The 27,538-nt window shown below is 50.3% G+C and overlaps 12 protein-coding genes and 1 non-coding gene across 15 annotated transcripts; 7 read left to right on the top strand and 6 right to left on the bottom strand.

Annotated features, from left to right (window-relative positions):
- Positions 1-356: 356 nt before the first annotated feature.
- LOC9647017 (subtilisin-like protease SBT5.4) lies at positions 357-3,019 on the bottom strand. Its single transcript, XM_024686075.1, has 5 exons — positions 2,851-3,019; positions 1,912-2,149; positions 1,243-1,806; positions 842-1,064; positions 357-590 (listed from the first exon to the last, which is right to left on the bottom strand). The coding sequence occupies exons 1-5, from the start codon at positions 3,017-3,019 to the stop codon at positions 357-359; spliced, it is 1,428 nt and encodes a 475-aa protein (XP_024541843.1).
- A 645-nt stretch (positions 3,020-3,664) lies between these two features.
- LOC112350236 (pentatricopeptide repeat-containing protein At4g02750-like) lies at positions 3,665-5,397 on the top strand. The gene has a single exon (XM_024686074.1). It carries the CDS (start codon positions 3,665-3,667, stop codon positions 5,390-5,392), a length of 1,728 nt encoding a protein of 575 aa, XP_024541842.1. The 3' UTR covers positions 5,393-5,397.
- A 95-nt stretch (positions 5,398-5,492) lies between these two features.
- LOC9647016 (protein N-lysine methyltransferase METTL21A) lies at positions 5,493-6,331 on the top strand. The gene is made up of 2 exons (XM_024686096.1): positions 5,493-5,831; positions 6,012-6,331. The coding sequence occupies exons 1-2, from the start codon at positions 5,493-5,495 to the stop codon at positions 6,318-6,320; spliced, it is 648 nt and encodes a 215-aa protein (XP_024541864.1). The 3' UTR covers positions 6,321-6,331.
- LOC112350247 (pentatricopeptide repeat-containing protein At4g02750-like) lies at positions 6,289-8,097 on the top strand. The gene is made up of 2 exons (XM_024686094.1): positions 6,289-6,332; positions 6,405-8,097. Exon 2 carries the CDS (start codon positions 6,405-6,407, stop codon positions 8,073-8,075), a length of 1,671 nt encoding a protein of 556 aa, XP_024541862.1. The 5' UTR covers positions 6,289-6,332; the 3' UTR covers positions 8,076-8,097.
- LOC9647015 (flavonoid 3'-monooxygenase) lies at positions 8,089-9,869 on the top strand. Its single transcript, XM_002981173.2, has 2 exons — positions 8,089-9,118; positions 9,171-9,869. The coding sequence occupies exons 1-2, from the start codon at positions 8,252-8,254 to the stop codon at positions 9,789-9,791; spliced, it is 1,488 nt and encodes a 495-aa protein (XP_002981219.2). The 5' UTR covers positions 8,089-8,251; the 3' UTR covers positions 9,792-9,869.
- Positions 9,870-10,100: 231 nt separating this feature from the next.
- LOC9657989 lies at positions 10,101-11,450 on the top strand. Its single transcript, XM_002981172.2, has 6 exons — positions 10,101-10,480; positions 10,554-10,744; positions 10,804-10,849; positions 10,914-10,996; positions 11,044-11,160; positions 11,218-11,450. The coding sequence occupies exons 1-6, from the start codon at positions 10,216-10,218 to the stop codon at positions 11,287-11,289; spliced, it is 774 nt and encodes a 257-aa protein (XP_002981218.1). The 5' UTR covers positions 10,101-10,215; the 3' UTR covers positions 11,290-11,450.
- A 1,293-nt stretch (positions 11,451-12,743) lies between these two features.
- LOC9647014 (pentatricopeptide repeat-containing protein At2g20710, mitochondrial) lies at positions 12,744-15,742 on the bottom strand. Its single transcript, XM_002981025.2, has 4 exons — positions 15,699-15,742; positions 15,264-15,645; positions 14,034-15,193; positions 12,744-13,976 (listed from the first exon to the last, which is right to left on the bottom strand). The coding sequence occupies exons 1-3, from the start codon at positions 15,740-15,742 to the stop codon at positions 14,063-14,065; spliced, it is 1,557 nt and encodes a 518-aa protein (XP_002981071.2). The 3' UTR covers positions 12,744-13,976; positions 14,034-14,062.
- Positions 15,743-15,770: 28 nt separating this feature from the next.
- On the top strand, positions 15,771-18,058 carry LOC9657987 (pentatricopeptide repeat-containing protein At1g80270, mitochondrial). Its single transcript, XM_024685995.1, has 3 exons — positions 15,771-15,818; positions 15,872-16,301; positions 16,828-18,058. The coding sequence occupies exons 1-3, from the start codon at positions 15,787-15,789 to the stop codon at positions 17,965-17,967; spliced, it is 1,602 nt and encodes a 533-aa protein (XP_024541763.1). The 5' UTR covers positions 15,771-15,786; the 3' UTR covers positions 17,968-18,058.
- A 4-nt stretch (positions 18,059-18,062) lies between these two features.
- LOC9657986 (pentatricopeptide repeat-containing protein At4g02820, mitochondrial) lies at positions 18,063-22,045 on the bottom strand. 2 transcript variants are annotated; one of them, XR_002993686.1, is made up of 4 exons: positions 21,660-22,045; positions 20,108-21,405; positions 19,550-20,041; positions 19,308-19,492 (listed from the first exon to the last, which is right to left on the bottom strand). XR_002993686.1 is itself a non-coding variant. In XM_024685993.1 (3 exons), the coding sequence occupies exons 2-3, from the start codon at positions 20,036-20,038 to the stop codon at positions 18,224-18,226; spliced, it is 1,758 nt and encodes a 585-aa protein (XP_024541761.1). In that variant the 5' UTR covers positions 20,039-20,041; positions 20,108-20,224; the 3' UTR covers positions 18,063-18,223. The 2 variants fall into 2 exon arrangements, 1 of the variants encoding a protein (XP_024541761.1); XM_024685993.1 differs by lacking the exon at positions 21,660-22,045 and having other exon boundaries at positions 18,063-19,492; positions 20,108-20,224.
- An 87-nt stretch (positions 22,046-22,132) lies between these two features.
- On the bottom strand, positions 22,133-22,204 carry TRNAC-GCA. The gene has a single exon. It is a non-coding gene; the product is annotated as a tRNA-Cys (tRNA).
- A 36-nt stretch (positions 22,205-22,240) lies between these two features.
- On the top strand, positions 22,241-24,577 carry LOC112350195 (pentatricopeptide repeat-containing protein At1g80270, mitochondrial-like). The gene is made up of 2 exons (XM_024685992.1): positions 22,241-22,822; positions 23,140-24,577. The coding sequence occupies exons 1-2, from the start codon at positions 22,304-22,306 to the stop codon at positions 24,436-24,438; spliced, it is 1,818 nt and encodes a 605-aa protein (XP_024541760.1). The 5' UTR covers positions 22,241-22,303; the 3' UTR covers positions 24,439-24,577.
- LOC9647013 (2-hydroxyacyl-CoA lyase) lies at positions 24,414-26,708 on the bottom strand. 2 transcript variants are annotated; one of them, XM_024685990.1, is made up of 4 exons: positions 26,428-26,708; positions 26,339-26,371; positions 24,885-26,281; positions 24,414-24,827 (listed from the first exon to the last, which is right to left on the bottom strand). In XM_024685990.1, the coding sequence occupies exons 1-4, from the start codon at positions 26,603-26,605 to the stop codon at positions 24,513-24,515; spliced, it is 1,923 nt and encodes a 640-aa protein (XP_024541758.1). In that variant the 5' UTR covers positions 26,606-26,708; the 3' UTR covers positions 24,414-24,512. The 2 variants fall into 2 exon arrangements, with proteins under 2 accessions (XP_024541758.1, XP_024541759.1); XM_024685991.1 differs by having other exon boundaries at positions 26,339-26,364; positions 26,428-26,460.
- LOC112350235 (putative F-box protein PP2-B8) lies at positions 26,680-27,511 on the bottom strand. Its single transcript, XM_024686072.1, has 3 exons — positions 27,206-27,511; positions 26,980-27,098; positions 26,680-26,770 (listed from the first exon to the last, which is right to left on the bottom strand). The coding sequence occupies exons 1-3, from the start codon at positions 27,509-27,511 to the stop codon at positions 26,680-26,682; spliced, it is 516 nt and encodes a 171-aa protein (XP_024541840.1).
- Between the last annotated feature and the right edge of the window lie 27 nt (positions 27,512-27,538).

Genomic DNA, 27,538 nt, shown 5'->3' with positions numbered 1-27,538 from the left:
TTGCCCTTTGCGAGTGAACTCCAAAACTTGTGGAGTAATCGTGACGGCAATCCCCGGAGGAGGATCGATGGTCACGCGATACGTTGCTCGATCGTCTCCGACATTTGTCACAGTCCTCTTCACGGTGTACTTCGTGTGGAACCGGGAGACTCCTACCGACGGAAAGTTGAGGTTGCTCAGGATCTTGTTGGCGCCAAAAGCTTTCACTGGGATTTGGTTGTAGTCAAGATCGTAGATCAGACCCGGATGTGCTGCCGCGTTTGGATTGATATGACCGCTTCCAAAATCATTTGGTGTTCCATTCACGAGCCCATTACCAATATAAGCTGGGATATACAAAATGATAAGAATCTATCTTAGTGATTGATTGAAAGTACCACCTTACCTGTTGTTAATATTGCAGATTTAATTGCAGCAGGGCTCCAATCTTGGTGGTATGATTTTAAGAGTGCAGCCACAGCAGCAACATGAGGGCATGACATTGAAGTTCCAGACTGGAAGTTGAAATTTCCACGTCCTCTGCCTTCACCCAAATCCACATTTGGAGGCCATGCTGCTAAAATATCAACACCAGGTGCTGTGATGTCCGGCTGCAAATCACCAGTTTTTTTATTATTAGAGAAAAAGTAATATCTGATTACCTTGATAATATCTGGATAAACCTTGCTAGGGCCTCTAGATGAAAAGTCAGGCATGGCGGGAGCATCTTTGGCACCATAATTTGTATCTGATCCAGAAATATATGCTCGTGGATTACTAGAAAACAAAAACATAAAAGTTAGAAATCACAGTTTTAAATTGTACTAATATCAAACCTTGACGAATTCATATACGAAAATACTGCGAGAGCATCCTTTGCTGAGATGTGTATAGAGGGCACGTAATGCCAATAATCCATCAGCTCTTGCTCGTCTTTAACATCTTCATACAAGATCATGCCGGCACCACCAGCATCCCTCACCTCAGTGCTTTGAGCAAGGGTATCTTTACCACGCTTTCGCATGCACAGGACAATTTTTCCCTGGACCTTCTCACGGTCCAAAGAATAATCCATGCAGTACAAGCTGAAACAAGAGACACTTATTAACACTTTGCAGGATTAATTTGATAATGAAATTTTCAAACCTGTCTTGTGTGGTAGACTCTGGTGCGTTTACTTCATAACCCGGAACCAGTGGAAGAAAGCTCTCTGTACCAATGGAAAGTCTGGATTTACCCTAGACACAGAAAGAGTTAGCAAACAAAGCAGCCATGGACACAAAAGAGAAACAAACCGTGAAAGTCGTGCCATTGCCTAAAGATAATCGAGCTGATCCCCATCGATCCATACTACTAGCACCAACTGTGATGAGCCATGGGTCACTATTGCCCATTCCTTTGACGCCTTCGTTTCCAGCAGAAGCCACAACGGTGACACCTTTCTTGACCGCGGAAAGAGCAGCAAGAGCTACCACGTCATTAGCATATTCCTCACCTCCATTAGAAATTGATATAACGTCCACTCCATCGTGCACTGCTTGATCCATCGCAGCAATCAAATCACTCTCATGGCAATACCCATCGTCTCCCCCCCAGCAAGCTTTGTATGCTGCAACCCTCGCCCCTGGAACTCCTCCTGCAGCAGTTCCCTGGGCAAATCTCCCCACAACTGTGGCGTTTTGGACCAATCTGCCTGCGAGAGTGGAAGCTGTGTGTGTCCCATGGCCGTCGTCATCTCTTGCAGATAAGATTCCTGGAACCTTCTTCTCTTTCTTTGACAACCCCTCCAAATACCCTCTCAAATGGTAGCGTGCTCCAATCAACTTCCTGTATATATTTGAGAGATTTGTTATCAGCAAACTTTGTTACTACGATACTTGCCTGTTGCAGTGTGAAGAGTTGAAGGCATCTCCTTCTTGACATATCCCTCGCCACTTACTGGGGATTTCGCCCATACCATCGTCGTTAAAGCTTGGAGATTCTGGCCAAACCCCTGTGTCTAATATCCCAACTATCACATTTTTTCCATATTCTCCTAGTTCCCATAGAGGTTTGCTGCTAGAAAATAGAGGCATATTTGTACTTCCACTCACCCCCATGTAATCCCAAGAGCGAGTAGTGTGAAGCTTACGGACGCGATTTTCATGAATAGACACAACATCAGGAAGCTCTGCATTTAAAAGAGACAAAATAAAAATATAAGATTTAATAGAAGTGATATTGTTACCAGACATGTGTTTTGCTTGCTTGGTGGTAAGCCTGACAGCAAATCCATCAATAGTGTGTTTGTAACTGTAAATAATATGATCTCTCGCTTCATAACTTGGTCTGTAAAAAAATTAAAAAGAAATAATTTACTAACAAAGATAAACAAATTCGTACTTGTTTAGAACTGTGGCAAGCAATGAATTATGTGTGTCGGTAATAGCATCTGGATGTTTTGTTCCATCAGTATGGCCCAAATGTACGATATAAACGCGACTATCCTCAACCTACAAATCAATGTATAAGATAATGAACATGTAAGGAAATTTCTTACAGCAATAACCGTTGACAAAGCTAGGAACCCAAATAAGATGAAGAGAGACGTCATTTTTCCACCAAAACCCTCACATCAAGCTCTCTTTTAAAACAATGCCACAAGTTATATAAGGTTTAAGAAAAGATTTACAACTAATTATATTGGATACGATATGATCCTAGTATTTTGAGAATAAGCCTTTAAAAGAGATAATAGCAAATTTTTTGACTTTGGACACTCTCCCGCTCTTCCCTATCAGAAACCGAGCGCTGCCTATCCTTCTAGGAGATCGTAGGAGATACTGTCTCGCAGAGGTGTTTCTTGAGTTTCTGTGGGTTTGATAATAGTACCATTGGACGTAAGCTCATGAAGAATCTTTTTCTTGAATGTGTCATCATGAGAGGCTTTTGTGATCGTCGAATCCTTTAGGACGGCCTCTTTCCATTCAGCTATAGCTTGCGTAGTGAAATCCCATTTCAGGAAGTTCGTGCCAAATTTGCAGCGGAGAAGAACAAGCATCCTCTTGCAAACCAAGGCGTTTGCTCATCGTCTTCCAAATACGGACATTTCCTTGCATTACTGTAATAGATCTTCGCAAAGTTGATCCTCCGAGGGCGTGCGCTTTCTTTGATTCTTGTTTTAAAAGATCCTTCTGCCTTTACTATTGCGATTGTTGGCAAGATTATTCCAGAGAAAGTCGTGCCGCTGATTCTACAGTATCTGGTACGTAGTTCATTATGAGCACCATTTTTTATGCTTAATTTTGTAGGGTGGTATCCCGAGTCCTTCTGAGCCTGTTATGAAGTACAATCGAGACGAATTGCAAGGCTCTAAGGTTGCCTTATGTGTAATCATACCTCACGATTGGATCTTTACAGTCTGGAGAGAAGATTTTGATGCGCCATCACTATGATCATATGATGATCATGTGTTAAAATTTATTTCGATTCGACTCTTTTAAACATATGTAGAAGTCATAGAAATCCGCTTCTAACCCGTATAAATATGTCAGAATCTTCACATAGAGTGGAGCAGGATCATTTTGCTGTACTCCTCCGGCAGTGTGGAACTTCAAAAAAATTGAGTGAGGGTAGAAGAGTTCATGCCCAAATCCTGGAGAGTGTGCATAGGCACAACAGGTATTTGGCGAATCTGGTGGTGGAGATGTATGGGAGATGTGGAAGTGTCGAGGACTCGAAAGCAGCATTCGATCGAATTCCTCAGCCCAATCTCTTCTCGTGGAACATCATGATCCAAGTGTATACCCGCAATGGCTATCTTCAACAAGCGCTAGAGACTTTCACGCAAATGCCAGTTCAAAACACAATTGCTTGGAATTCGATGATTTCTGCCTATGCAGACAATGGAAATTTGATCCAAGCTCAAGAAATATTTGAAAAAATGAAGAACAGAAACGATGTCTCCTGGACGATTATCATCACAGCATATGCCTCAACTGGGCATTTTGAAAAGGCAAATAATCTCTTTCAGCAGATGGCAGAGGTGACTGTGGTATCATGCACCGCAATGATCCAGGCTTATATACTTAATGACCATCTTAACAAGGCAAAGGTTTTGTTTGATAAAATGCAAGAAAAAAATATCTTAACTTTTACCACCATGCTTGTTGCATATGCCGAAACTAAGTATTTGGAACAGGCAAAGCTTATTTTTTATGCAATGCCATACAGAGATGTGGTTACCTGGACAGCCATGATTGACGCCTATGCGCAAAATGGAAACCTTACTGAAGCAAAAAAAATGTTTGAGAGTGCACCAGTTTGGAACGTCATAACTTGGACCGCAATTCTCACAGCAAGTACCAAATCAGGGCATTTAGATGCTGCAGAAGAGATGTTTAAGAGTATGCCGGAAAAGAATAATGTATCATGGAATGCTATGTTAGCGTCTTATGTCACAGTTTCAAACATTAGAAAAGCAAAAGGGATATTTGACATGATGCCTGAACCCGATGTAGTTGCACGTACAAGCATGATTCAAGCTTATGCCGATGCAGGAGATCTTGATTCAGCAAAGATTATTTTCGACCAAATAGAAGATCCAACATTTGTAACTTGGACTGTAATGTTACAAGCTTACGCAAGAAATATGTTGTTAGAGCAAGCAAGAATTATGTTTGAAAAGATGCCTTTCAGAGACACTGGTGCTTGGAATTCCATGATTGCGGCATATGCCCATTGTGGGCACATCAATGAATCTCAAAAGCTCTTTAACCAAATGCCAAGGTGGGATTTGGTGACATGGAATATCATTGTTGCCGGTTTGGGACGCAATGGGAACTTTGAAGAAGCACTCTCTATGTTCTATGAAATGCCAGAAAGGGATACCATTTCATGGAACGTATTGCTGACAATTTTTGTCCAAGCCGGTGCCTTGGCAAAAGCAGAAAAAACATTTGCCACGATGTTTGATCATGATCTTGTCTCTTGGAACGCAATGCTCGCAGCATATGCCCAGAATGGCCACCCAAGAAAAGCTGTAGAGGTGTTTCTCGAGCTCAACTTGCGTGGCGCAATCCCAGACAGTGTCGCATTTTTGAGCCTTCTCACGGTTTGCAACCATTTGGGTCTCATAACCCGAAGCATCCAACTCTTCTCCTCGATGCACCACGACTTTGGAGTGATCCAATCTCAAGAACACTATGCCTGCATTGTAGATGTCATTGGGCGATGCGGGGAGCTCCAAAATGCCAAGGATGTGATCCACTCTATGCCTTGCAAGCCAAATCTCGAGGCATGGGGTGCCATGCTTGGAGCTTCCACTGTCCAACGCGATTCACTCTTGGGTGGCTGCGCAGCCACTAAAGTTCTCGAGTTTGACACCTCCCAAGCAACCTCTTATGTGATGCTCTCCAATGCTTTACAAGTTTAAATACTTTTTCGTACGAATATTCTATTTCATACGTGGCGCATATGTGGCAGCCACATTGGATGGGATGACACGTCACTATTAGGGCTATTGTGAGAATGCGATGAAATATTCGTCGTGGCCAGTGGTGAAGCTCGCGATCGGCAATGAGGAGATCGCCATGGAGCAGGACAATGGATCGATGCACGTCGGGACGACGGTGTGGCCGTGCTCGCTAGTGCTGGCGAAATGGGCGGAGCGGCAGGGCGGGATTCGCGAGAGGATCCAGGGCAAGCGGGGGATTGAGCTCGGGGCTGGGTGTGGCGGCGCTGGCCTGGCGTTGGCGTTGCTGGGCCTCGGCCAGGTGCTGCTCACGGATGTGCCGCCGGTTCTCTCCACGCTCAAGAGGAATGTGAAGAAGAATGTCCTTGCGACATCGCTCTCCTCCAAGAAGAAAGTAAAGGTATGAGCGATCGATCGATAGCATTTTTTCCTCTCACTTGTAATCTAGATGGATCACACACTTCTTTCCTTCGTTCTTCGCTCTCTCTAGTGATCTTTCATTTCTACTTTTCTTTGTTTTCGTTGTCTTTGCTCGTGGCTTCGTTCTAACACATATTTTGTTGTCTTTTTTCTTGAGAAGGTGGCACAGCTTAACTGGGGAAACAAGCAACAAATCGAGAGCTTGAAGCCTCCATTCGACGTGGTGATCGCGGCGGATGTGGTATATATCGAGAATGGAGTGGAGCCTTTGCTACAAACGATGAGCGATGTCTCTGGGCCGGACAGTTTGATTCTTTTGGGATACCAGGTGAGATCACCTGAGGCTCACGAGTTGTTTTGGAGGCTTTGTCCAGAGAGATTCGCCGTCGAAAAAGTCGATCGTTCCCAGCTCCATCCCGACTACGCTTTTGAGGAGGCTGATGTTTACATTCTCAAGAAGAAATGCTAGAGACGCGTAAAGGTTGGAGTTCTTTACTAGCAAACTCCTCATGGTTTACTGACGAATTTTTTTTTAATTTCTTGACCCAGGAAGATGATGAACGCTGCCAACTTGGCGTTGATCAATCCCGTCGCGTTGATAGATTCGTGCACAAGCCTTTCGATGACACGCCAGGCTCGCTCTCGATTACGCCACCTTCTAAGCAGTGACACGCACCTTTCGAACAAGCTCCTCCAGAAATATGCCAAGCTCGGCAGCATTGAACAAGCCTGGGAGTTCTTCCAAACGATCACTTGCAAGGACGTTTGCTCTTGGGTGGTGATGCTGTCGACTTATGCCCAGACGGGGCAGCTGCTACAAGCGAAGCAGATCTTTGACGCCATGGAACAGTGGGACTTGTATGCCTGGACGGCAATGCTCACAGCTTATTCTCGCAACGGGCATCTGGACGAAGCAAAGCAAGTGTTTGATTCCATGCAAGAGAGAAACATGGTTTCCTGGAACGCCATTCTCGCGGCTTATGCTCAGCGGGGACTTGTCGACGAGGCCAAGAACATCTTCGATTCAATGCCAGAGAGGAACTTGATTTCCTGGACGAGCATGGTGGTGACTTACGCGAAGAAGAACTGCATCGACGAAGCTAGAGCTTGCTTCATCCAGATGCCGGAGCGAGATTTAGTTTCCTGGTCGGCGATGCTCGCTGCAAACACCGAGAACGAATATCTGGAAGAAGCAGAGAAGCTGTTTCACGGTGTTCCGGAAAGAGATATCGTTTCGTGCTCGACGATGCTATCGGGCTACGTCCGGCACGGCCGACTCAACGACGCGAGAACCGTCTTCGATGAGATGGAAGAGACCAACATCGTTTCCTGGACGTCGCTGCTCTCGGCCTATGCTTCCAAGGGAGATCTCGAGCAGGCAAGGATCCTGTTGGATCGGTTTCCAGAGTGGGATCTCTTCTCCTGGAACGTTCTTCTCTCCGCGTATGTTCGTCACGGAAGGTTGGAGCTCGCAAAAGAGTTCTTTGATGGGATGGAGAGGAAGGATCTCGTCTCCTGGACAGCGATTCTCTGCGCTTACGCTCTCGACGGCTATGTTGACGAAGCAAGACAGGTTTTTGAAACGATGCCAGAGAGAAACATGGTGTCTTGGAACTCTATGCTCGTCGCTTATGCCAAGAACGGGCATCTCGAGCGAGTGAGGAGCCTGTTTGACACGGCCGAAGAGCACGACTTGGTCTCGTGGAACGTTGTTCTCGCTTCCTACGCCCAGAACGGGCATCCCGATCGAGCACTCGAGAGTTTTGGATGGATGAGGTGCTGCTGGCAGTGCTCTCCCGACGAGACGACCTTCGTCAGTGTCCTGGTGGCTTGCAGCTATGGTGGAGACGCTTACACTGGCCGATCCCTGTTTCGTTCGATGCGAGTCGACCACGGTCTGGATGCTACCAAGTTCCACTACTGCTGCTTGGTCGATCTCATCGCTCGAGCCGGGTTCCTGGGCGATGCCGCGGAGCTGATCGAGAGCATGCCTTTCGAGCCAGACGCGATGGAGTGGACGTGCTTGGCGGCCGCTGCTTGCAAGGCTCACAAGAACAGGGATCTGGCATCGCTCGCGATCGAGAAGCTGTTTGAGCTGCGCAGCTCCAAGGATGCTGGAGCTTACGTACACTTGTTCTCGAGTGGTAGCTGGGTGTTCCACAGCAAGTTTCCACGATCTCGGGAGCTGCGAGAATCATCCAGACCGTGCGATAACTTACGTTGACCACTATTGGACTAGAGTTGACTGTTCTAGTCAAAGCTCTAGATTTTTTTTGATACCGTGTGCTCGGGAACAGTACTTTCCAATGATGCAAAGCCAGTGAGAAATCTATATCTCTGGACAGTTCTAGCTAGAGTGTGTTCTTCCAGATTCACCAAAAATTTGTGTTCTTCCAAGCTATGGATCTTGCAACTTTGTGTGCCTTGATGCTGGTCGCTTTGATGCCCCTCTTGTACTTCGCTGGCTCTAGAAGAGGAAGAAGACGCGATGGAGATCGTCTCCCTCCCGGCCCCTTCAATCTCCCCGTCATTGGCAGCCTCCACAGGCTCGGCTCGCTCCCTCACATCTCCCTTCAAAAGCTCTCTCGCAAGCACGGCGACGTCATGCACCTGAAGCTCGGCAGGGCCTCCGCCGTGATCATCAGCTCCGCGCGAGCAGCCAGCGAGATATTCAAGCTCCACAGCCTCCAGTGTTCGTCGAAACCTTCGCTGATCTGTAGCAAGTACTTTGGCAACGATTCCAGCGGCATAATCTTCAGTTCCTACACTCCACAGGTGAAGCTCTACAGGAAACTCATCAACACTCACTTGCTATCGCCGGCGCGGCTGAGGATCTGCGATGGGATTCGCCGGGAAGAGCAGCACCGCCTCGCTCGATCCATCCGCGACGAGCAGGGAAATCCGGTGCTCCTGCGCGAAAAGTTCCACGACTTCAACATGAACATCATAGCTTACAGGCTCTTCGGCGAGCGCTCCTTCTGTGGATCCAGCCAGGAATTCGTGCGAGCCATCGTCGAGACAATAAGGTTGGTCGGGATCTTCAACGTGAGCGATTACATCCCCTGGCTACGGTGGCTGGACGTCCAGGGCCTGGAGAAGCAGTACAAGCAGCTCACGGACAAGCTGAATCGCCACCTCTTCTCCATCTTGCGAGACCGGCGAGAGAATCCTCGGGTTGTCACCACCGACGAGGAGCCCATGGCGTTCATCGACGTGCTCATCTCCATGGACGAGCTCTCGGACACGACCAAGATCACGCTTTTGCTCGTAAGTGTTCTCCTCCTCTTGGATTTCTCCTCCCTGACGCTAGATCACGCAGGATATCTTGCTTGGCGCAGTTGATAGCTCGGCTCTCTCGGTAGAATGGGCCATGGCGGAACTTCTCCGCCATCCAGCCGAGCTCTCGAGAGCTCGACGCGAGATCGACGACGTTGTCGGGTCGCAAAGGCTTGTGGAGGACTCGGACCTGCCCAAGCTTCCATACGTGGAGGCCATAGCCAAGGAGACACTGAGGCTCCACCAAGTGACGCCGCTCATCAATCCCAAGCTCGTCGAAGGAGGGCCGATCAAGCTCGGTGGCTTCACGATCCCAGCCGGGGCCTTGGTCTACCTGAGCAGCTACTCGATCGGGATGGACGGGAAGTTCTGGAAAGAGCCTCTGGAGTTCCGGCCACAGCGATTCATCGAGCAGGACATCGACGTGTTTGGCCAAAACTTCCACTTCGTTCCATTTGGAACTGGGAGGAGAGTCTGCCCCGGCGCCAAGCTCGGCCTTGATACTGTCCGGATTGGAGTGGCGATGCTTGTCCAAGGATTTGACTGGGAGCTCGACCAAGATCCTGCAAAGATGGATATGGCTGAGACTTTTGGATTGGTGTGCCAAAAGACTCAACCTCTGGTGGCGATTCCCCGTCCAAGGCTAGATTCTCACGTCTACTAGCGCCAGAATCCACGACCTTGCCTCCATCCTCCTGTGGATCATCCTAGATTGCTAGTTCGCACCTACATTTTGTGGATCGTCCTAGATCGCTGTGGAAGCCGCGGATGAAGGCGCTGACGAGAGAAGATCGCTGCTGGAAATCCTTGCCTCTCAAAAACCCTAAGATCGAAGCCGCGCAAGCCGCAAAGGTCGTGGACGGCGATGTGAACTCGCAGCCACTGAGATACACCGATTGGAGCTCAGGAGAAATCGCGCAAATATATTTTAGGGTTTATAAGCCCAGTTTTCGTCAAGAATATTCCAGGGACAATTCTATTTTGCTAAAAGGTAAAGATTCATCTAAGCCTTTCTACTTTTTAACTTTTAACTTTTTACCATTAAAACTCTCAGAGGTATCGAACTCTCCAGCAAATCCACGAAGGGCATGGCGTGCTGGAGCCTCTTCTCCTCCCTGGAGTCTCGGAGCCACCATCACATTGCCTTGTCTTCTCCCGAAAAGCTTGGATTGGAAGCGCTCAAGCTGGGTCCTCCAAGCTTTGCATCGCGGAGGAGGAAGCGGCAGCGGCAGCACGGGAGAATCGCGGCAGCGGTCGACGTCCCTGGCGATCTCGCGAGATCAGAGCCACGGGCAAGGTTAGTCGGGCGAGCGAGCGAGAGTTACCTTCTCGAGGAGACCCATCGCCCTCTAGGTACTCGGCGAAGAATGTCCATGCCTGACAAGCCTCTCATCTTTCTTTCCTTCTTGTTCTTCGTTCTTCCCAGCCGAGTATATGAGTCTTCCTGCAAGCCAGTACTCGGTGTTAGATGCGCAGCGTATCGAGAGAGTGGACGACAATACCTTCAAGTGCTACGTCCACAAGCTCAAGTTCTTCGCCTTCGAAGTTTGTCCGGTGCTCGTTGTCACCGTCGAAGAACAGCCCGATGGTTGCATCATCAAGCTCTTGTCATGCACTGTAAGTAGACTCTCTGCTGCTCCCCACGGTCGAATTCTAAACACCCCGATCCTCATCAGCTCGAAGGTTCTCCAATAGTAGTCGCGCAGAACCAAAAGTTCTCAGGTATGATGGTAGCATCTTCGTTATTTCTTCCCGGCCCTGTCAGTAACTCTCGGCTGTGCTCCAGCGTCCATGGAGAATAGAGTGTCGTGGAAGAACAGCGGCAGATCACCGAAGTCCCGGAAGCTCATCTCGGATGCAACCATCGAGGTAAAGTTGCTCGCTGCAAGTCCCGGCTTGATAATATATCCTCGCAGGTGACGATAGAGGTGCCTTTTGCCTTTCGAGCTATTCCAGTCCAAGCGATAGAATCGACCGGGAACCAAGTGCTCGGCCAAGTCCTGCGCGTCATGCTTCCTCGATTTTTGAGCCAGGTGCTGTCCAGATTCTCTCATCTTCGTAAAACATCATTTGTGTTTGATGCCTTGCAGCTTGAAAAGGACTACCGTGCGTGGGCCTCGGGGGACAGCTCCAGACGTCCACTCGGGACGGGCCAGCTCTAGCTCCCTGTACAGCTCTCTTCTCCTTGAAATCTTATCGGCAGCCGCTTGTATGATGATCACTTCAGCCAAGGCAAGCTGGTTTGCTCGGTTTTGTAGACCTCGGCCATTCGTCTCAATAAGAACTTGCATAACCGCAGCTACGAGGAGGTCCGTTTGACGTCGCTAAGAGAAGAAAAGTACTCCTGGATTTGAACAAAAGAGTCAGGACCAGCCGGCAAAAGAGAGACGGATATAGTTACCAGTAGTCGTAGTATCACCGCAGCAATCGCTATGGTTCTAACACGAAGGCCTTGATAGCCAGCCGCCTGGCTTCAACGTGACCAACGCAGGGAAGGCGCCTGAACCTCGACTTTATGTCCGGAGACGGTCCTTTCCCAGCTTCTACATAGACATTAAGGAGCAGCTTGTGGAAGTTGTCATCCGTCCAGCCTCTATACCTCCGCACCATTTGCTCGGCAGTCGTCACGTCTTTCTCCGCTGCTAGATATGGAAGCAATCCCGTGACAGCGGCATAAGATGGCACTGCTCGCTCTTCGGTCACCACTTTCAACGCCAATCTCATCCGTCTGGGGGTCCTTCCTGGCCAAGTACCTGGTGAAGAGATAGTTGTAAATCCCGAAAGATGGTGTCAGCTCGTATCTATCGGCAAGGCCCAGCATTTCCTCCACTCTCTTCATGTTTCCTTGCTTGGCGAAGTGACGAGCCAGTGCTTGTAAGAGCCGAGCCTGGACGTTTGTGGTCAGCTTTGGTCACTTATCCCAGTAGCGCGAGAGACTCAATTGCCATGACGAAGAAACCTTCTGGGAGCTTGGTCCATTTGCTGCCACACTTCTTCCACTTTGTCCAACAACACAAAAAACTTGTCAGAACAACAGATGTTCGTTCAAGAATCAAGTACTTACTTTCAGTCGACGCAGTCTGTCGCTCACTCCCACATGCTGTACCAAGATAGGAGAGACCAAGAGCGAGCATGTGGCTCCCAAAACCCTAGAATGAATGAACAAGGTTGTGAGGATTCAAAAACAAAACTATCTCCATGAGTGCACACAATAGGATCTTGGACACTCTTGAATGGACTTCTTCTTCCTCGATTACTACAAGTTTTTCAGTGGATAGATTGGACATACAATTGAAGAAGATGGAAATGTCAAAACTCCAGCAGAAGATTTGTGTTTTATTCGATGATTCACAGTCATGCTCACACTATTCCAGAGTTCAAGTATATCACTGACACTTTCTACCTTTTGTTTAATTAGTACGCAATGAAGTTGGGGATCAAAGTGTTTAAAATCTACGGTAAAAACAAGTTGGTGGATGAAAACACAAATCTTCGTCCACTTCCCCTCCACAAACTCATAAGTGACACTTGCATCTTCATCCACCAACTTATTCTTGCCACAGATCTCAAATACTTTGATCCCCAACTTCGTCGCGTACCAGTTAAACAAAGGGTAGAAAGTGTCAGTGATATACTTGAACTCCGGAATAATGTGAGCATGACCCTGAATATCAAACAAGACACGAATCTTCTGCTAGAGCTCTGACATCTCTTATCTTTTTCAACTGTATGTTCGATCTATCCACTGAGAAGGTTGCAGTAGTCAAGGAAGATGAAGCCCATTCAAGAATGTCCAAAATCCCCATTGTGTGGACTCTAGCTTATGGCAGCTTTGTCATAGGAGCTGTATGGCTTCAACTTCCTAAGCCCTGTAGACTTGCAATCCACCAGCTCGTCAAGAACTTCTGTATGGCTTCCTTTGTGAAGTAAGAAAAGAAGCTTGCCACAACGTCCAAATCTCAGCAGCTGTAGTGAACTGATTGATCCCCAGTACCTCGTAGAGTCTAGGCTTTGAATATCCTATCCAATCCTCTAGCACTTGGAGATGAGGTTGAATCTCATTTAGCACTTGGAGACGAGGTTGAATCTCATTCACCTATTTTTGCAGTGAATCCAGGCAAACAACGAGGCTTTGGAACTTTCCTCCGGCCTCCTGCTGTGCTATGAAGTGACCTGGCAGCTGTTGCTTGGTAAGACCCTAGAGAGCATCCCATATATACTGCTTCACATCCATCAGCTGCATCGCAGATGCTTTCTTATCCACTTATCCACTATCTGACCTGATAGATGCAAAGAGCCGTCTGAAAGTAGCAACACCTGCTCGTCAAGGGTCTTGCTTGCCGATGTTTGCTGGTGCCTCGACACTTTTTTCTGCTGGCGCCTCGATTCTTGGAGCCTTGTCTGCCACTGGCGCCTCGATTCTTGGAGCCTTGCCTACCGCTGGCGCCTCGATTCTTGGCCTCTTTCCACCAGCCTCGCTCTTTTCTGCCTCCTCTAAGGACACCTTTGGCCAGGATCTAAGAGAATCCACAATTTGATACCTGAATCGAAATCTTCCAAACCACCGTCATGATTTATGACTGCCAGAATCACAAGACGCTAATTACATAACATGATCGCACATCGAGGCGTACGCACATACATCACCGTCTCCCCATCTCCCCATCTCTGTTGTAACCCTAGGTCATGTCTATTTCAGATGGCAATTTATTACACCGCCGGGAGCCGTCGGATCCAATCAGGAACATCCGCAGCCGTCAGATCTTCGTTACTAACTTCGGTCGATGGGTAATGCGCATAACCGCAGCTACGAGGTCCGTTTGACATCGCAAAGAGAAGAAAAGTACTCCTGGATTTGAACAAAAGAGTCAGGACCAGCCGGCTAAAGAGAGACGGGTATAGTTACCAGTAGTCGTAGTATCACCGCAGCAATGGCTATGGTTCTAACGCGAAGGCCTTGATAGCCAGCCGCCTGGCTTCGACGTGACCAACGCAGGGAAGGCGCCTGAACCTCGACTTTATGTCCGGAGACGGTCCTTTCCCAGCTTCTACATAGACATTAAGGAGCAGCTTGTGGAAGTTGTCATCCGTCCAGCCTCTATACCTCCGCACCATTTGCTCGGCAGTCGTCACGTCTTTCTCCGCTGCTAGATATGGAAGCAATCCCGTGACAGCGGCATAAGATGGCACTGCTCGCTCTTCGGTCACCACTTTCAACGCCAATCTCATCCTCGAGGCCGCAGTCTGGGGGTCCTTCCTGGCCAAGTACCCGGTGACGAGATAGTTGTAAATCCCGAAAGATGGTGTCAGCTCGTATCTGTCGGCACGGCCCAGCATTTCCTCCACTCTCTTCATGTTTCCTTGCTTGGCGAAGTGACGAGCCAGTGCCTGTAAGAGCCGAGCCTGGACGTTCGCGGTTGGTTTCATCTGTGCAACCTTCTCAGCTTTGGTCACTTGTCCCAGTAGCGCAAGAGACTCAATTGCCATGACGAAGAAACCTTCTGGGAGCCGACGCTCTTGGTCCATTTGCTGCCACACTTCTTCCACTTTGTCCAGCTTCCCAAGCATCGCGTAGCAGTGCATCATGTTCCCGGCAATCGCTGGCCTCTTCGCAGCGCACATCTCACTGAGTTTGATCTTTCCCAGCGCGTCCTCAACGTCTTGTTCCAGTCCTTTGATCGGCCCGATCCTGTCCTTGAACTTCAGCAGCACCGCGTAAGTTATCACGTTGGGCTCTATCCCGTCCGCCTTCATACTCTTGTAGATCTTGACGATCTTCTGGTACTCGGCCCTCCGGATGTACATGAGAATCATCGCCGAGTATGGCTGCGGCAGAGGCGAGGTCCCCGTTCTCATCAAGTTCTCGGCCTTTGCCATCAAGTTCCTGGATGCGTAGCCGGCGACGAGCGCCGAAAACGCTGGCCACTTGCTCAAGTGACTCGGGAGACTATAGAAATACTTCTCTGCGGTCTCATAGTCCGAGTCGCGGCAAGCCAAGGTGACCAGCTGCTCGTAGTCTCCTTCGGTCACCTCGATGGGTTTTTTCTCGACGAGCCATGAAAGAATCTATCCACAAGAAAAAAAAACCGATCGATCACTCTTGAGCGAGAAGAACAAGTAACTTGAGAGGTCTCACCTGGACGGACTTGGTGTGCATTCGTCGGCACCTCATTCTTTGAAGAAGCATAGCGAGCATCGATCTCGTGAGCTTGTTGCCGGATCTCTCCCACTGTTTGATCCCCAACACTGGATCCTGTGAGTAATCCACTTTTGTCCACAGGTCCTCAAGAGCGTCACCGCTCCCTTGAGACCTCCGCGACGCTCTTGGATCGTAAACCACGAGATCGTCCCCAGCATCCTGGAACTCCACATCGTCGGTGTAATGCCGCTGCTGCTGGAGATAGAATCCAGAGCTCATCCAACCCCTGGCTACTGTCTCCACATTCCTTTCGCCAAGAAACGAGAATGCCGCTCTTGGTCGAGCGATAGGCGTGCTCGCTGCCGGCCTGAGAAGAAATCTGGAGGAGCAAGTGAGCGAGTTACACTCTCATACTAGTGATCGGTGTCTTACCTCGCAGCCCTGGCGATACGCAGCGTCGCTCTTCCAGCTCCCATCCCCAAGAACCCTAAAATCCGGCCGGGTTTAGGGTTTATCAGCGATGCATCGGCTGGGACGCCAAGCGCGGCGATGGTACGTCCTCCTCGTCTTGCATTCGCATTCTCTCTAGCTCCTCTCTTCTACAGGCGGCATTTCGCGAGCGCAATCGCGGCGCCAGAACCAGCATTGTCTAGCTCTGGAGCAAGAATCGCTGTCCCGGCTCGATCGATCGTGCCAGTGAACCGGCACTGGGTTTTCTCCCCAGCAGCGCGAGTGCTAGCGCCAGGAACGCGAGCGCTCCATGTCCTACCCCTGGACGATCGCTCCCTGGAGAAATTCTTCGTGGAACACGAAATGCGGGAGCCACGGATGCCGCTGATTCCCATCCCACCGTCGAGCGGTACACTGCAGTCTCACATAGACGCGATTTGGAAAAAGGCCGAGCCAAGCAACTATAGAGACATCGTTGCAGCGCTCAAGGATTGGCAAAGCGAAGGCAATCTCGTCACAAGGGATGTGATCTACAAGCTCATCATCCGGCTCCACGCTCGGATGTTCTACTTCCAAGGAATGAAAGTAAGTTCGCTCTCTCTTGCTCGATCCAACTTTGGTTTCTCCTCTCTCTCTCTCTCTCTCTCTTTGCTCGATCCAACTTTGTTTTCTTTTCAGTCTTTGCTTCAAACTTTGTTATCTCCTCTCTTTGCACGATCCGCTCTCTTCGCTTGATCCAACTTTGGTTTTTCCTCTCTCTCTTTGCTCGATCCAACTTTGTTTTCTTTTCAGTCTTTGCTTCAGTCTTTTCAGTCTTTGTTATCTCCACTCTTTGCACGATCCGACTTTACTTTCTCCTCTCTTCGCTTGATCCAACTTTGGTTTCTCCTCTCTCTTTGCTCTAGCCAGCTTTGTTTTTTCCTCTCTTTGCGCTATTCAACTTTCCGCTCGCTTTGCTCGATCCAACTTTGTTTTCTCCCCTTTCTTTGGTTGATCCAACTTTGCTTTCCTCCTCTCTTTGTTCGATCCAGCTTTGTTTTCTCCGCTCTCTTTGCTCGATCCAACTTTGTTTTCTTCTCGCTTCGTTCTTACGTTTTTCTTTTCCTTCCAGCTCATGAACTGGGTCATCGTGGAGAAGCCATTCCAGCTGACGGACTTCGATCACTTGGTCCGGATGGATTTCCACACTCGAGAGCTGAAGGTGGACAAAGTGCTGACTTGCTTCAACCGGATCCAGGACAAGACTGAGACGTGCTACGTCCTGCTCCTCCAGGCCTTTGCGACGGCCCACAGGAAAGAAAGAGCTCTAGACGTCTTGAAGCAGATGAAGGAGCTGGTTCTCATCACCAATTCCTACTCTTACAACCTCGTCATCGCCATGTACCTCCGGATGGGCCTAATCGACGAGGCCAAGGAGATGTTTGCGGAGCTCAAGGACAAGTCCAACGTCGCTCCCGACGCCTTCACGTACTTGAACCTGCTGAAGAGCCGGGACGCGCTCGGGATGGACGATCTGGAGGACACGATCGAGGAGTTCTTCCTGGACGTGGACAAGATACCAACAGGCTTCGAGTGGAGGAACCTGATCCGGCTCTACGGCGCCATGGGAAAGAAGAAGGACGTGGAGAGGCTCTGGAGGGAGCAGAAGCGAGTGGCCGAGTACATGCCCGAGTCCTACTTCCTGGCGGCGATCGAGTCCTTCGGCATGAACGGCGAGATGAAGCAGTTCGAGGAGATTTGCAAGCAACTGGAAGCTCAGAATCAGAAGCTCTCGGAGAGGCAGTGCTTCACGATGCTCAAAGTCTACTGCATGAACGGCCTCATGAACGACGCTGAGAGAACGGCCAAGAAGATGGAGGAGCTGCGGTACAAGCTGGGATTCAAGGGCTACCACTACCTGGTGTCCGGCTACGTGAACAGGCACCAGTTCGTCAAGGCCACGGAGAAGTTTAGCGAGGCGGAGGAGAAAGGCCTGGCCAAAGGCTTCAAGAATCCACTCTTCGTCACGGTGCTGACGCTGCTGGAGGCCTACGCCGGGAAGAAGGAGCTGGAGAAAGCCGAGGAGATGGTGGAGAAGGTGCTCAAGACGAAGCACTATCCTTACGATATCAGGCTCTTCAATGCGCTGCTCAAGGTGTACCGGAGGTGCCAGAAGCCGGCTTGGGGGATCGAGAATCGCATCAAGGAGGCCAAGCTGGAGCCCAACGAGACTACTCACAAACTTCTCAAGAAGCTAGAAGTTTTCAACTAGGGGGATATTTAGAGAATATTCCTCTTACAGTGATAAACCCTAAACCCTTTGTGTAGAATATGCTTAAATATTCCAGTGAAGAAGAATTTAAGGTGTTCTTGTATATAGAGATGAAGAACAAGGCCTCCTTGTTCTCTCATTCTCTAAATTGTATTTCCATTCTTTGCGTTCTTTGCAACACTTGGATCTCCACCACCAAAGTTCTTCGCTAACATTCTGTTCATCACTCCTTCACCATGTAAACTTGATACGATGCTTACGATAGTTTCATCTTGAGCTCATTGAACAGCTTCTCCGTCTCACCATTGGGCACGACTCCATCCGCAAGCATCCTCTCCACGAATCTCTCCGTTGGCCTGGCCGCAACCAAGTGTGCCCTGAGTAGCCTGTTATACAACCCCGTGGTAACCCGGTAGCCCGACCTCTTCCACCTCGTCAGCGTCTCCTCGGCGGTATCCACGTCCCCGGCATCCGCCAGAGTGTTGAGAGCAGCCCACAGAGTAGCCGCCAGCGGCGTGAATCGCCGCTCTTTCTTCCCACAGGCTTGAGCAGCTCTCAAAGTCGATAGCATCTTTCCGATGTCTCCGGCCTTGGCGTAGAGCAGCACTAGATGGTGGTAGCACCACGGATCCAGCTTCACACCCAGCTCGTACTCCATCCTCCGGACCAGCCCCTCGGCCTCTTCGCGCATCCCCGCGACCGAGTAGACGAACATCATGGCGTTAAACACCGTCGAGTACTTGAGGCTCTTCTCGTTGGCTTCGGCTACCTGGAAGATCGTCTCGGCTCTGACGACGTGTCCAAGCTTCCCCCAGGCTCGGATGATGCAGCAGTAGTCCTCGGTGTTTGGCTGTCGCTGCTGCTTAAGCCTCTCCCACGTCCTCTCCACCCGAGCACCGTCTTCGAGCGAAGCGTACATGGAAATGAGGACGTTGTATCTCCTGCGCTGCTTTACTATCGTCCCTGCTTCCATTCCTTGGTCGATTAGCTCCAGCATCTCTAGCACTTTGTCGTTCCTCCCAGCCGAGACGTAAATGTTTGCCATGGCCAGGCAAGTGAAGAACCGTGTCCTGTCCCTGGGAGAAGTGATTGTAGCGTAGAGCTTCTCAACGTCTTCCAGGCCCTGGACTCTAAACTTTGCTGGAAGGAGGAGGTTGTAGAAGCACATATCGAGCTCAACTCCCAACTTCTGTGCTTCCTTTGCCAACATAAGAACTTCCGCGTCTAGGCGGAGCTGGCGATACATCGAAGCCAGGAGGTTCAGGCTGTAGCATGACGAGATGGTACCAGTGGCTTTGAGTTCTTTGAAAAGTCTCTCGGCCCGTCCCCGTTTTTTTTTCTTGGTGTAGCTGAGAAGAAGAGCGTTGTAAGCAACTTCGGACCTGTGCTCTGGTGCGAGACGCTCAAAGATCCTCTCGGCCTTGCCAACAGATCCGCAGCGAGAAGCCAGGTCCATTCGAAAAATATTGTCCTTCGTAGTTAGAGTGAAGGGTCTTGGTCTCGAGAGAGCCATCCAGTCCGCAATCTGAAAAGAAAAGAAAACAATCCATCTTCAAAGGAAAAAAATAGAAACACTCAGTACCTCTAGTGCATGCTTGACTCTCTTGCGCTTTCTCAGTCGCCTCATCACGTATACAAACTCGTGCTTCCCCACTTCCACGTCTCTCGACCTGAGCCATCCTCTCACAATTCTCTGGACGCGAATGTATTGCTCGTCTTTGAGCTCGCAAATAGCCTCCAACAGCTGCTGGGCAGCGCTAAAATCTACACCAGCCAGCCGGGCTTCATCCTTTTCGTAAATCTTCCCCAGCTCATCGGCCGCATCTTCTTCATCCTCGACATCCTCATAGTCTTCTTTCTGTGCACCGTAGTCCTCTTCGTCCTCCTCTTCCTGCTGTCTAGCCTGTTGTGCGATGTGTTGCGAACCCAAAACCTGTGTAGCTGTCCGGCTGGCTGCTGCCCCAGCCAGCCATGGAGCTGAAACTAAAGCCGGACACCTGGCTCTATTTCTGCTCCAAGGATTTGCAACGAAGGTCGTCGCAACTGGAACAACGATGACAGCAGCCAACATTCCCTGCAAGAAAGAACTCAGCTCACAATGACCCACATCACCAAAAGAAAGAAAAGGTAAACCATGTACCTGATAATCTAGAGATAATAGTTGCCAGTCACGACTTCTCCGCCAGCGTCACTGAGCTGCTGGAGCAGCTGGTGAGTTTCGCGTGTGGGTTTCATGTTGTTCCCAGCCAGTCTCTTGAGGAAGGGGCCTTGGACTTGCTTCCCAGCTTTCAAGTAGACCCGAAGAAGATGATTGTAGACCGCGATGTCGGTTCTATACTTTCCCTTCCTCCAGTCCGCCAGCAATGTCTCGGCCAGAGCTACATCCCCTGTCTCTCTGGCAATCGTTTTGAGAACGTCACAAAACGTTCCTAGGAATGGCCTCGAGCGTCCATCCCGCATTCCAGCAGCCTCTGCTAGCTCCAAGATTTCCACCGCGCGATCGATGTTTCTGGCGTTGAGGTTAGCAAGAATGATGTAGTGGTAGCACAGCGCGTCCCGGGAAACATCCTGTTCTTTCATCTTCTTGAAGAGCTTTTCGGCCTTGTCTGCCTGTCCTTTCCCAGCGTAGACGCCTAAGAGTGCCGCAAACAAGGATGGCTGGTTGAGCAAGCCTTTCCTGTCCGCCTCCTTGAAGTACTTCTCGGCGGAACCAACCTCGTCTGCTCGACCACAAGATTCGATCATAGCAACGTAGTCCTGCGCTTTCAAGTCTTCGATCTTCTTCCAGACTCTCTCCATACCATCCCTGTTCTTCATGGTGCTGTACATGGAGATAAGTATGTGATACGTCCTCCGCAGCTTTGGAAAGCTGCCTTGGTCCATGGCTTTCTCGATCACCTCTAACAAGTTCTGGGCCTTGTCGTGCATTCCCGCGGACAAATACGAGGCAGCCATCATCGAGTACGTAGACAAGTGCGAGCGTTTGAGGTCAGATCCCGCAGGAACCAGTTGGTTGAAAATCTCTTCGGCCGAAGAAATCCCGTGAAGCTCGTACTTGGACACCATCAAGTTGTTCAGGAAGCAAACGCACGGCTTCATGCCTGCTGCCTCGATATCTTCCTGGAGCCTCACCACCTTGTTGTGCAGGCCACACCGCCGGTAGAGGCAAGCCAGTATGCTGAAAGTGATATCGTTGGGCTTCAGCTTGGCCTCCTTAAACTTGTAGTAGAAGTCGTCGGCATGGAGGATCATCTTGCGCTGGGAGAAGATCAAGAACATCGTGTTGTACGCGTCGGTCGTCTTTTCCCAAGCCTGAAGCTTCTTGAAAATCTTCTGAGCTCTCCGGATCTTTTTGGCACGCACAGCCATGTCCATTCGGAGGATAACGTCGTCCAGATCCTGCGGGAACTGTTTTGTGTAATACATCCAATCGGCAACCTGTGGAGTTCGAATGTGAGAAAGTTAGAAAAACCAAAAACTTTGAGCATTCGTCATTGGAAAGAAAGTAATTTCTCAAGAAAGGAACGAGGAGAACGATCAAGTCAAGGAAAAAAAGGAGTGAAATTCTTGAATAATAGAAGAAAAACTCGAGAAACGAAAGAATCACCGGGAAAAAAAATGGTAGCACAACATTACAAGGGAGAAAACAAAAGAAGGAACCAAAGGAAGAATTCGCATTGTTTGTACAGTACCTCGAGGGCGAGAGATCCACGCTTCCACTTCCGGAGCTTGAGCATGATCGCTCGAAGCATCTCCTTGTCGAGCACATTGCCTTCCTCTTCCCATTCCTTCAACATCGGCACTACGTGACCGGAATCCCTTGGCCGCAGCGCCGCAATCTTGTTACACAGATCCACGAGCTTGGGAGATTCCATCTTAGCCGCCTGCTTGGCGAGCTTGTGCGCAAAACCGGTGTCGGTATCGGAGAAATCATCCTGCTCCTCCGCGCTCCGGCTAGAAACAGAGAAAGAATGCGCTCTGGCGGCAAGAATGCTGGAGAACGATCGATCGCTGCCCGCATCGCGCCGCAAGAGGCTGCATTGCCCGGCCTGGGAAATCCGTCGCAGCAGCATCCATCCTCTCATCGCAAAACCCTAATCCCTAAAATCCTGCAGTAAAAAAGTAAAAAGTAGTCCAATTAAATTTAAAGTCGCAAAAGACTATTAGGAGGCAACCAGGATCGAACTGGTGACCTATCGGACTGCAGCCGATTGCTCTACCACTGAGCTATACCTCCATGCCATGAAAATTACTTTGGTTAATAAAAGCTTTATTTGTGAATTATTTGTTTAATGTGAATTAGGGTTCTTGGGGAAGATAAACCCCAAACCTTGAAATGGGTATGAGCAGTGGAGGATTGCGAGTGTGCCGAGCTATGGCGGCATTCTCTTCGATTTCTTGCTCGTATTCGCTCGACGTCATCGCGAGGCCACCGTCATTCTCGAATTTAAGCAGGTGCCACTTCTATCCTCTCCTCCTCTCTTCTCCCTCCAGAAGATCCATCTCCGGGATCGCCACAGCGCGCTGCCAGTCGGAATCATCCATGATCAAGGAGATGCTGGCAGAGCAGGAGGAGAGCAGCGATTCGGAGCTGGACACGCGGTCGATTCACGACATCGAGGAGGAGCAGGAGGAGGAGGATCAGTACGAGGAGAATGACTACTGGGACGATGTGGATTACCCGGCGGCGACGCATCTCGCCAGTAACATCGCCAGGCTCAAGCGCACACAGGTCTCGCTGGTTGTCCCCGAGGTGAGGAAGTGGATCAAGGAGGGAAACCTGGCCACCAAGCACACCTTCTTGTTCGTCATTCGCAAGCTCAAGAAGCGCAATCGCCACGTCCATGCCGTCAAGGTAAGAAGCTCTTCTCCTCTTTCTTTGCTCACTCCTCCATTCGAGTTCTTCCAAGCTTCTAGAGTAAGGTCTTGCTACCTCCTGGATGATACGAAGTTCTTAGAATCTCTTCTTCTCTTTCTTTGAGCACGCCATTCCAGTTCTTCCAAGCTTCTATAGTGATCAAGAGCTTCCAAGTTCTTGTAGACCATGATCCATTCGAGTTCCTCCAAGCTTCCATCCCTCTCGAAGAAACTTCCTACCTCCTGGATGATACCAACTTCATCTTAGAGCTTCCAAGTTCTTGTCGACTCATTTTGTTCTTCTTTGTTGCACAGATCGCGAACTGGATGGCAGCGAAGAAGCCAGTTCCTCACGAGATCAAGGACGACATTCGCAGAGTGGAGCTCCATGGCCGTTGCGGCTGGTACCAAATGGCCGAGAGGATCTTCCAAAAGCTCCCGGACGAGCACAAGAAGGAGGAGGCTTACAACGCGCTGCTGCTGGCATACACCAAGTCCAAGATGCTGCGCAAGGCCGAGGTCGTCTACGAAAAGCTCCGGGATGAGAAGATGATCACCACCCCTTACACCTTCAACTTGATGGCCACGCTCTACCGCCGGAGAGGTCTCGAGGAGAAGGTGCTCAATCTTGCGGACGAAGCTCGGGAGCTCGGGATTCAGCTGGATATGTGCTCCGAGAACATCCTTCTGTCCGCCAAGTACAAGGTCGAAGGCATCGAGTCCGCGGAGCAAGCCTTCCAAGGCATCAAGTCGAGCCGGCACGAGAAAGCCCACATCTCCACCTACGTGACCATGGCGAGCTGCTACGCCAGCGACGAGCTCTTCGACAAAGCTCTCGCTGTCCTCCAGACCATCGAGCACGGTATGGAGATCGGCCAGTTTCCAAAGCTCCGGACCGCCTACAACACGCTCATCACCATGTACGCCACCGTCAAGAACCCGGCCGGCGTCCAGCGAGCCTGGAAGGAGCTGCTCAAGCTCGGGGACCCGATCAGCCAGGACTTCATCTGCGTCATCAAGTCGTGGGGGAAGCTCGGTGAAGTCGAGAGGGCCGAGAGGCTGTTCAAGGACGCCGAGAGCCTGGGAAAACTTGGCAGCTCCCCGATGTTCAGTGCCATGTTGTACGTCTACTCCATCCTCGGGCTAACTGCTCGGGCCGAAGAGCTGGTGCGCAGGATGAAGGAGGAGCTCGGCGTCCAGATGGATCCCTGGTGCTACTTCCACCTCGTCGACATGTACCTCAAAGCTGGCAATACCGAGGAAGCGATCACTTGGTTGAGGGAGTCCCAGGTGACTGGTACCAGGAACCCGAGGTCGAGGCCGCTGCCTGCTTCTCTAACGCTTGTTCTCGGAGCTCTGGCTGCGATCCCGGACGTGGAGAGGGCCGAGCAGATCCTCGAGGACTGGAAGCTGGCGGGTTACTGGGTGAACAGTGCGGTGTATAACAAGCTGCTGCTGGCTTACGTGAATGCCAAGAGACCGGCGTATGGATTCGTTGAGAGGATGCTCCAGGACGGTGCACGGCCGAACGCGAAGACTGATATCCTCTTCAGTGAGCTCCGGAAGATGAAGTCCGGGGACAAGTCTGAGGCCCAAGCAACTGAGGCTCTCTGAATTCCCTGGAACCTGTTATTTTACATGGAAAGAGTAGTAGTGAAAAACACTAGACACGCAAACCTGTGCCGGGTTTAGTTCTTGTGATGCATTCTGCCGCTCTCCGAGCCGGCAAATGGATCGATTCTAACGTTGATCAGAGCTGGCTTCTTGCTTGCAAATGCCTCGTTCACTGCAGACTCCAGCTCCTTGGGCTCTTTCACAAAGTAGCCACTGCCACCGAACGCTTCCATCACTTTGTCATAGCGAGCGCACGGAATGAAGGACGTCGGTGCCGGGAAGTCCTTGAGTGGGCCCTCTTTGTCTTCCGGAGTCCTCCGATCGCCACCATACACTCCATCGTTGTTAAAGATGATCACCACGATCGGGAGGTTGTATCGAACTATTGTCTGCAGCCAAAACATAAGAAACCATGCTACTTAGCGTAAAGAAAAAAAAAGACGTACCTCCAGTTCGAAACCACTGAAGCCAAAGCCAGAGTCTCCCTCGACAGCAACAACTAAGCGCCCTGGTGATTCCACGGCAGCGGCAATTGCATAGCCCATCCCGATACCCATCGTTCCCCATGTACCAGCGTCTAGTCTCGTTCGAGGCTCTAGCTGTTGAAAGACAGTCCGTCCTATATCCATGGTGTTCGCTCCCTCGGAGACGAGGATAGGAGTTGGCGAGCCTAAAGACGAGATCGCATCGCGAATAATCCTCAACGGAGTCAAAAAGTTGAAAGGAACGACGTCCTGCTTCAGCCTCGCAGCCATCTTCTCGACGCTGTCACTGGCTTTGTTCTTCAACTTCTCCACCCAAGGATGCTTGTCGCCTAGAGAGAAAGGAGAGTCCTTCCACTGTTTGTTTAGGTCCGTCATAACCATCCTTGCATCGCCAACGAGTTTCACAGCCGGGCGTCGTAGTTCCATTTCCTCTTTAGAAGTGTTGACCAAGATGAACTTAACGGAATCGGACCACTGTGGAGGCTCGCCGAAGTGTAGTAGCCAGTTTAATCTAGCTCCAATTACCAGTGCAACATCACTCTCACGGAGTGCCAGCGAACGAGCAGCCCCAGCAGAAAGATGGTGCGTGTCCGAAATGACTCCCTTGCCCATTGGTGTTGCTAGAAATGGTATTCCTGACCGTTCGACAAACTGCTTGATCGCACCTTCCGCACGGCTTAAAGCTGCACCTTTCCCGAAAACCACCAGCGGCTTCTCGGCTTTGTGGAGTAGAGACAACGCCTCCTGAATGTCTGACTCGGAACAGTGGCACTCCAGCTCGCGAGAGAACATCGGCTTCGCAGCCTTCACCCCCGCAAGCAACTTCTCGGCCTCCTCGACGGAAATGTTCTCATGAAGAACGTCGGAAGGAAGATCGATGTATGTCCCTCCCGGCTGGTCTTCCAGAGCGACTTGAAAAGCTTTAGATACGACCTCGGGAACCTCAGAAATCTGGCTAGCCTTGCCCGAGTATTTGACAAACGGTTTCACAGCTTCCATCTGATCAAGCTCCTGGAAGTCACCTTTCCCTATATCCTTCTGCGTGCAGGACCCAGAGATCATCACCAGGGGCCACGTATTGATCATTGCATTGCTCAGACCCGCAAGCCCGTGCACGCAACCTGGTCCCGAGACTGTGAGCAAAACTCCCGGTTTACCAGTCAGAAAACCAGCTGCTGACGCTGCATATCCCGCTGATTGCTCATTCCGGAAAGCGATGAACTTTATCCCAACCTTCATGGCGTAAGTCGCGAGAGAGGTCACCGGAATGCCAACGACGCCGTACATGGTCTCCACTCCTGCTGCTGCAAGAGCCTTGACGGCAAGCATGTTGCCATCAATGTACACTTTCCCAGCACCTGGAAGCACTCATGTAAGAACACTTAGCTCCAGGAAAAACAAGAAGATTCACGCACCTTCGGCAACTCCGCTATCCATGGCGCTGGATCCTTGAAAGACACAGAACAATTCAAGACCAAAGACCCACGAACAGAAGTTCCCAAACCTGGAATGGAAGCGCCCTCAAGAACCCTACTCCACAATGAGGTGACTGGGCTGGACAATGACCCCGTCAATAAAAAGTCCACCTTTCCAAGTGCCACTGACGATCTCCTGTAGCGAGAAGAAAAGCTCCACTTCACCCAATTCATCCTCGTCCTCCACGACAATCTGTCCCACATCATACTCCACCCAATTGTCCGCCACCGTCCGAGCTCGAGCAACCATGCTGACAGGCTCGTCGTCTTCTTCCGACTCGTCACTGCTGCTTCGATCCAGCCCCTCGGAGTCCACCAGGTAGCACGAAGAGTTCGTCACCCTTCCGTCTAGAGTTGCCAAGCTGAATCTCACTGGTTCCTTATCCCACCCAAAGGCGTCGGAATCGAGCTGGAGTCTCCAAGAGACGGTGTAAGTTCCTGGAGCTAGGCTCAACTTCCAGTTCCCAGAGAGCTCTAGCCAGCAAACCATCTTGAGGTGCGCCACCTCGCCAAATCTTTGTGGTAGCGAAGCAAGAAAAATCCATGAGAAGAGAAACTCTTCGTGAATGGAACTTAAGTACCTGGCGCCATGCTTTGAGGACCATTCCCAGTATTCCGCGGTGCTTCCCCAAGTCACAGCCAAAGATCTCGAAGAAAAGCTGTGGCAAACAGCCGCAGTAGCTCGATCGATCCATAAGCCCTGGAGAAAGCGAGAAAAAAATTTATGAGCCAGAGAGGATCACCTAAAGAAAGCGCTTCTTACTAGGATTCTTGCTTAGATCAAATATTTTTCCCAAGAGAAAGAACCTCTGATCCGTCTCCGATGAGAATGTGTCCACACAGCTGCTCGTACAGCTCCCGCTTGGAAGAACTGCCACCGCCGCCGATGGAAGAAATGGCGAGCTTGAGAAATCTGTGGTAGCCGACCGGCAGCATTCGCTCCCACACGATGTCCGTGCGCCCGGCATCCCTGAAAGCTCGATTCACGAGCGCTAGCCTTGCTACATCACCTGGAGAAGTGTGAGAGAGGATCGACGCGATGATCGACTCCGGGAGATCGAGCGCCCCGGGCATCGCCGATTTGAGATTGCGATTCCCAGCTCCTCTTCCCATCCGTCCCGCCCCAAAATATTTCGAAGG

Source organism: Selaginella moellendorffii, unplaced genomic scaffold (genome assembly GCF_000143415.4).
Source record: "Selaginella moellendorffii unplaced genomic scaffold, v1.0 SELMOscaffold_47, whole genome shotgun sequence".
NCBI lineage: Eukaryota > Viridiplantae > Streptophyta > Lycopodiopsida > Selaginellales > Selaginellaceae > Selaginella > Selaginella moellendorffii.
The sequence above is the reverse complement of the archived record's forward strand: the minus strand, read 5'-3'. Positions and strand labels throughout refer to the sequence as shown.

What these genes read in the sequence shown, in the direction of transcription:
- LOC9647013 (XM_024685990.1), bottom strand. Translation starts at nt 26,605, where the DNA reads ATGATGTGGGACAGATTGTCGTGGAGGACGAGGATGAATTGGGTGAAG. An exon ending in TGAGGGCGCTTCCATTCCAG is followed by an intron (nt 26,372 to 26,427) that starts GTTTGGGAACTT and finishes GTGTCTTTCAAG; the next exon opens with GATCCAGCGCCATGGATAGC. An exon ending in GGATAGCGGAGTTGCCGAAG is followed by an intron (nt 26,282 to 26,338) that starts GTGCGTGAATCT and finishes GAGTGCTTCCAG; the next exon opens with GTGCTGGGAAAGTGTACATT.
- LOC9657989 (XM_002981172.2), top strand. Translation starts at nt 10,216, where the DNA reads ATGGCGTGCTGGAGCCTCTTCTCCTCCCTGGAGTCTCGGAGCCACCAT. An exon ending in GGAGACCCATCGCCCTCTAG is followed by an intron (nt 10,481 to 10,553) that starts GTACTCGGCGAA and finishes CGTTCTTCCCAG; the next exon opens with CCGAGTATATGAGTCTTCCT. An exon ending in TTCCTCGATTTTTGAGCCAG is followed by an intron (nt 11,161 to 11,217) that starts GTGCTGTCCAGA and finishes GATGCCTTGCAG; the next exon opens with CTTGAAAAGGACTACCGTGC.
- LOC9647015 (XM_002981173.2), top strand. Translation starts at nt 8,252, where the DNA reads ATGGATCTTGCAACTTTGTGTGCCTTGATGCTGGTCGCTTTGATGCCC. An exon ending in CCAAGATCACGCTTTTGCTC is followed by an intron (nt 9,119 to 9,170) that starts GTAAGTGTTCTC and finishes TAGATCACGCAG; the next exon opens with GATATCTTGCTTGGCGCAGT.
- LOC9647016 (XM_024686096.1), top strand. Translation starts at nt 5,493, where the DNA reads ATGAAATATTCGTCGTGGCCAGTGGTGAAGCTCGCGATCGGCAATGAG. An exon ending in CCTCCAAGAAGAAAGTAAAG is followed by an intron (nt 5,832 to 6,011) that starts GTATGAGCGATC and finishes TTTCTTGAGAAG; the next exon opens with GTGGCACAGCTTAACTGGGG.
- LOC112350247 (XM_024686094.1), top strand. Translation starts at nt 6,405, where the DNA reads ATGATGAACGCTGCCAACTTGGCGTTGATCAATCCCGTCGCGTTGATA.
- LOC9657986 (XM_024685993.1), bottom strand. Translation starts at nt 20,038, where the DNA reads ATGTTGGCTGCTGTCATCGTTGTTCCAGTTGCGACGACCTTCGTTGCA. An exon ending in GAGTCAAGCATGCACTAGAG is followed by an intron (nt 19,493 to 19,549) that starts GTACTGAGTGTT and finishes TTTTCTTTTCAG; the next exon opens with ATTGCGGACTGGATGGCTCT.
- LOC112350236 (XM_024686074.1), top strand. Translation starts at nt 3,665, where the DNA reads ATGTATGGGAGATGTGGAAGTGTCGAGGACTCGAAAGCAGCATTCGAT.
- LOC9657987 (XM_024685995.1), top strand. Translation starts at nt 15,787, where the DNA reads ATGCATCGGCTGGGACGCCAAGCGCGGCGATG. An exon ending in GGACGCCAAGCGCGGCGATG is followed by an intron (nt 15,819 to 15,871) that starts GTACGTCCTCCT and finishes TCTCTTCTACAG; the next exon opens with GCGGCATTTCGCGAGCGCAA. An exon ending in TCTACTTCCAAGGAATGAAA is followed by an intron (nt 16,302 to 16,827) that starts GTAAGTTCGCTC and finishes TTTTCCTTCCAG; the next exon opens with CTCATGAACTGGGTCATCGT.
- LOC9647014 (XM_002981025.2), bottom strand. Translation starts at nt 15,742, where the DNA reads ATGGGAGCTGGAAGAGCGACGCTGCGTATCGCCAGGGCTGCGAG. An exon ending in CGTATCGCCAGGGCTGCGAG is followed by an intron (nt 15,646 to 15,698) that starts GTAAGACACCGA and finishes TTGCTCCTCCAG; the next exon opens with ATTTCTTCTCAGGCCGGCAG. An exon ending in TGCACACCAAGTCCGTCCAG is followed by an intron (nt 15,194 to 15,263) that starts GTGAGACCTCTC and finishes TCTTGTGGATAG; the next exon opens with ATTCTTTCATGGCTCGTCGA.
- LOC112350195 (XM_024685992.1), top strand. Translation starts at nt 22,304, where the DNA reads ATGGGTATGAGCAGTGGAGGATTGCGAGTGTGCCGAGCTATGGCGGCA. An exon ending in GCCACGTCCATGCCGTCAAG is followed by an intron (nt 22,823 to 23,139) that starts GTAAGAAGCTCT and finishes TTTGTTGCACAG; the next exon opens with ATCGCGAACTGGATGGCAGC.
- LOC9647017 (XM_024686075.1), bottom strand. Translation starts at nt 3,019, where the DNA reads ATGCTTGTTCTTCTCCGCTGCAAATTTGGCACGAACTTCCTGAAATGG. An exon ending in TCATGAGCTTACGTCCAATG is followed by an intron (nt 2,150 to 2,850) that starts GTACTATTATCA and finishes TTTTAAATGCAG; the next exon opens with AGCTTCCTGATGTTGTGTCT. An exon ending in GGCGAAATCCCCAGTAAGTG is followed by an intron (nt 1,807 to 1,911) that starts GCGAGGGATATG and finishes AAATATATACAG; the next exon opens with GAAGTTGATTGGAGCACGCT.
- LOC112350235 (XM_024686072.1), bottom strand. Translation starts at nt 27,511, where the DNA reads ATGGGAAGAGGAGCTGGGAATCGCAATCTCAAATCGGCGATGCCCGGG. An exon ending in TCATCGGAGACGGATCAGAG is followed by an intron (nt 27,099 to 27,205) that starts GTTCTTTCTCTT and finishes CGCTTTCTCCAG; the next exon opens with GGCTTATGGATCGATCGAGC. An exon ending in TCCTCAAAGCATGGCGCCAG is followed by an intron (nt 26,771 to 26,979) that starts GTACTTAAGTTC and finishes ATAAGGAACCAG; the next exon opens with TGAGATTCAGCTTGGCAACT.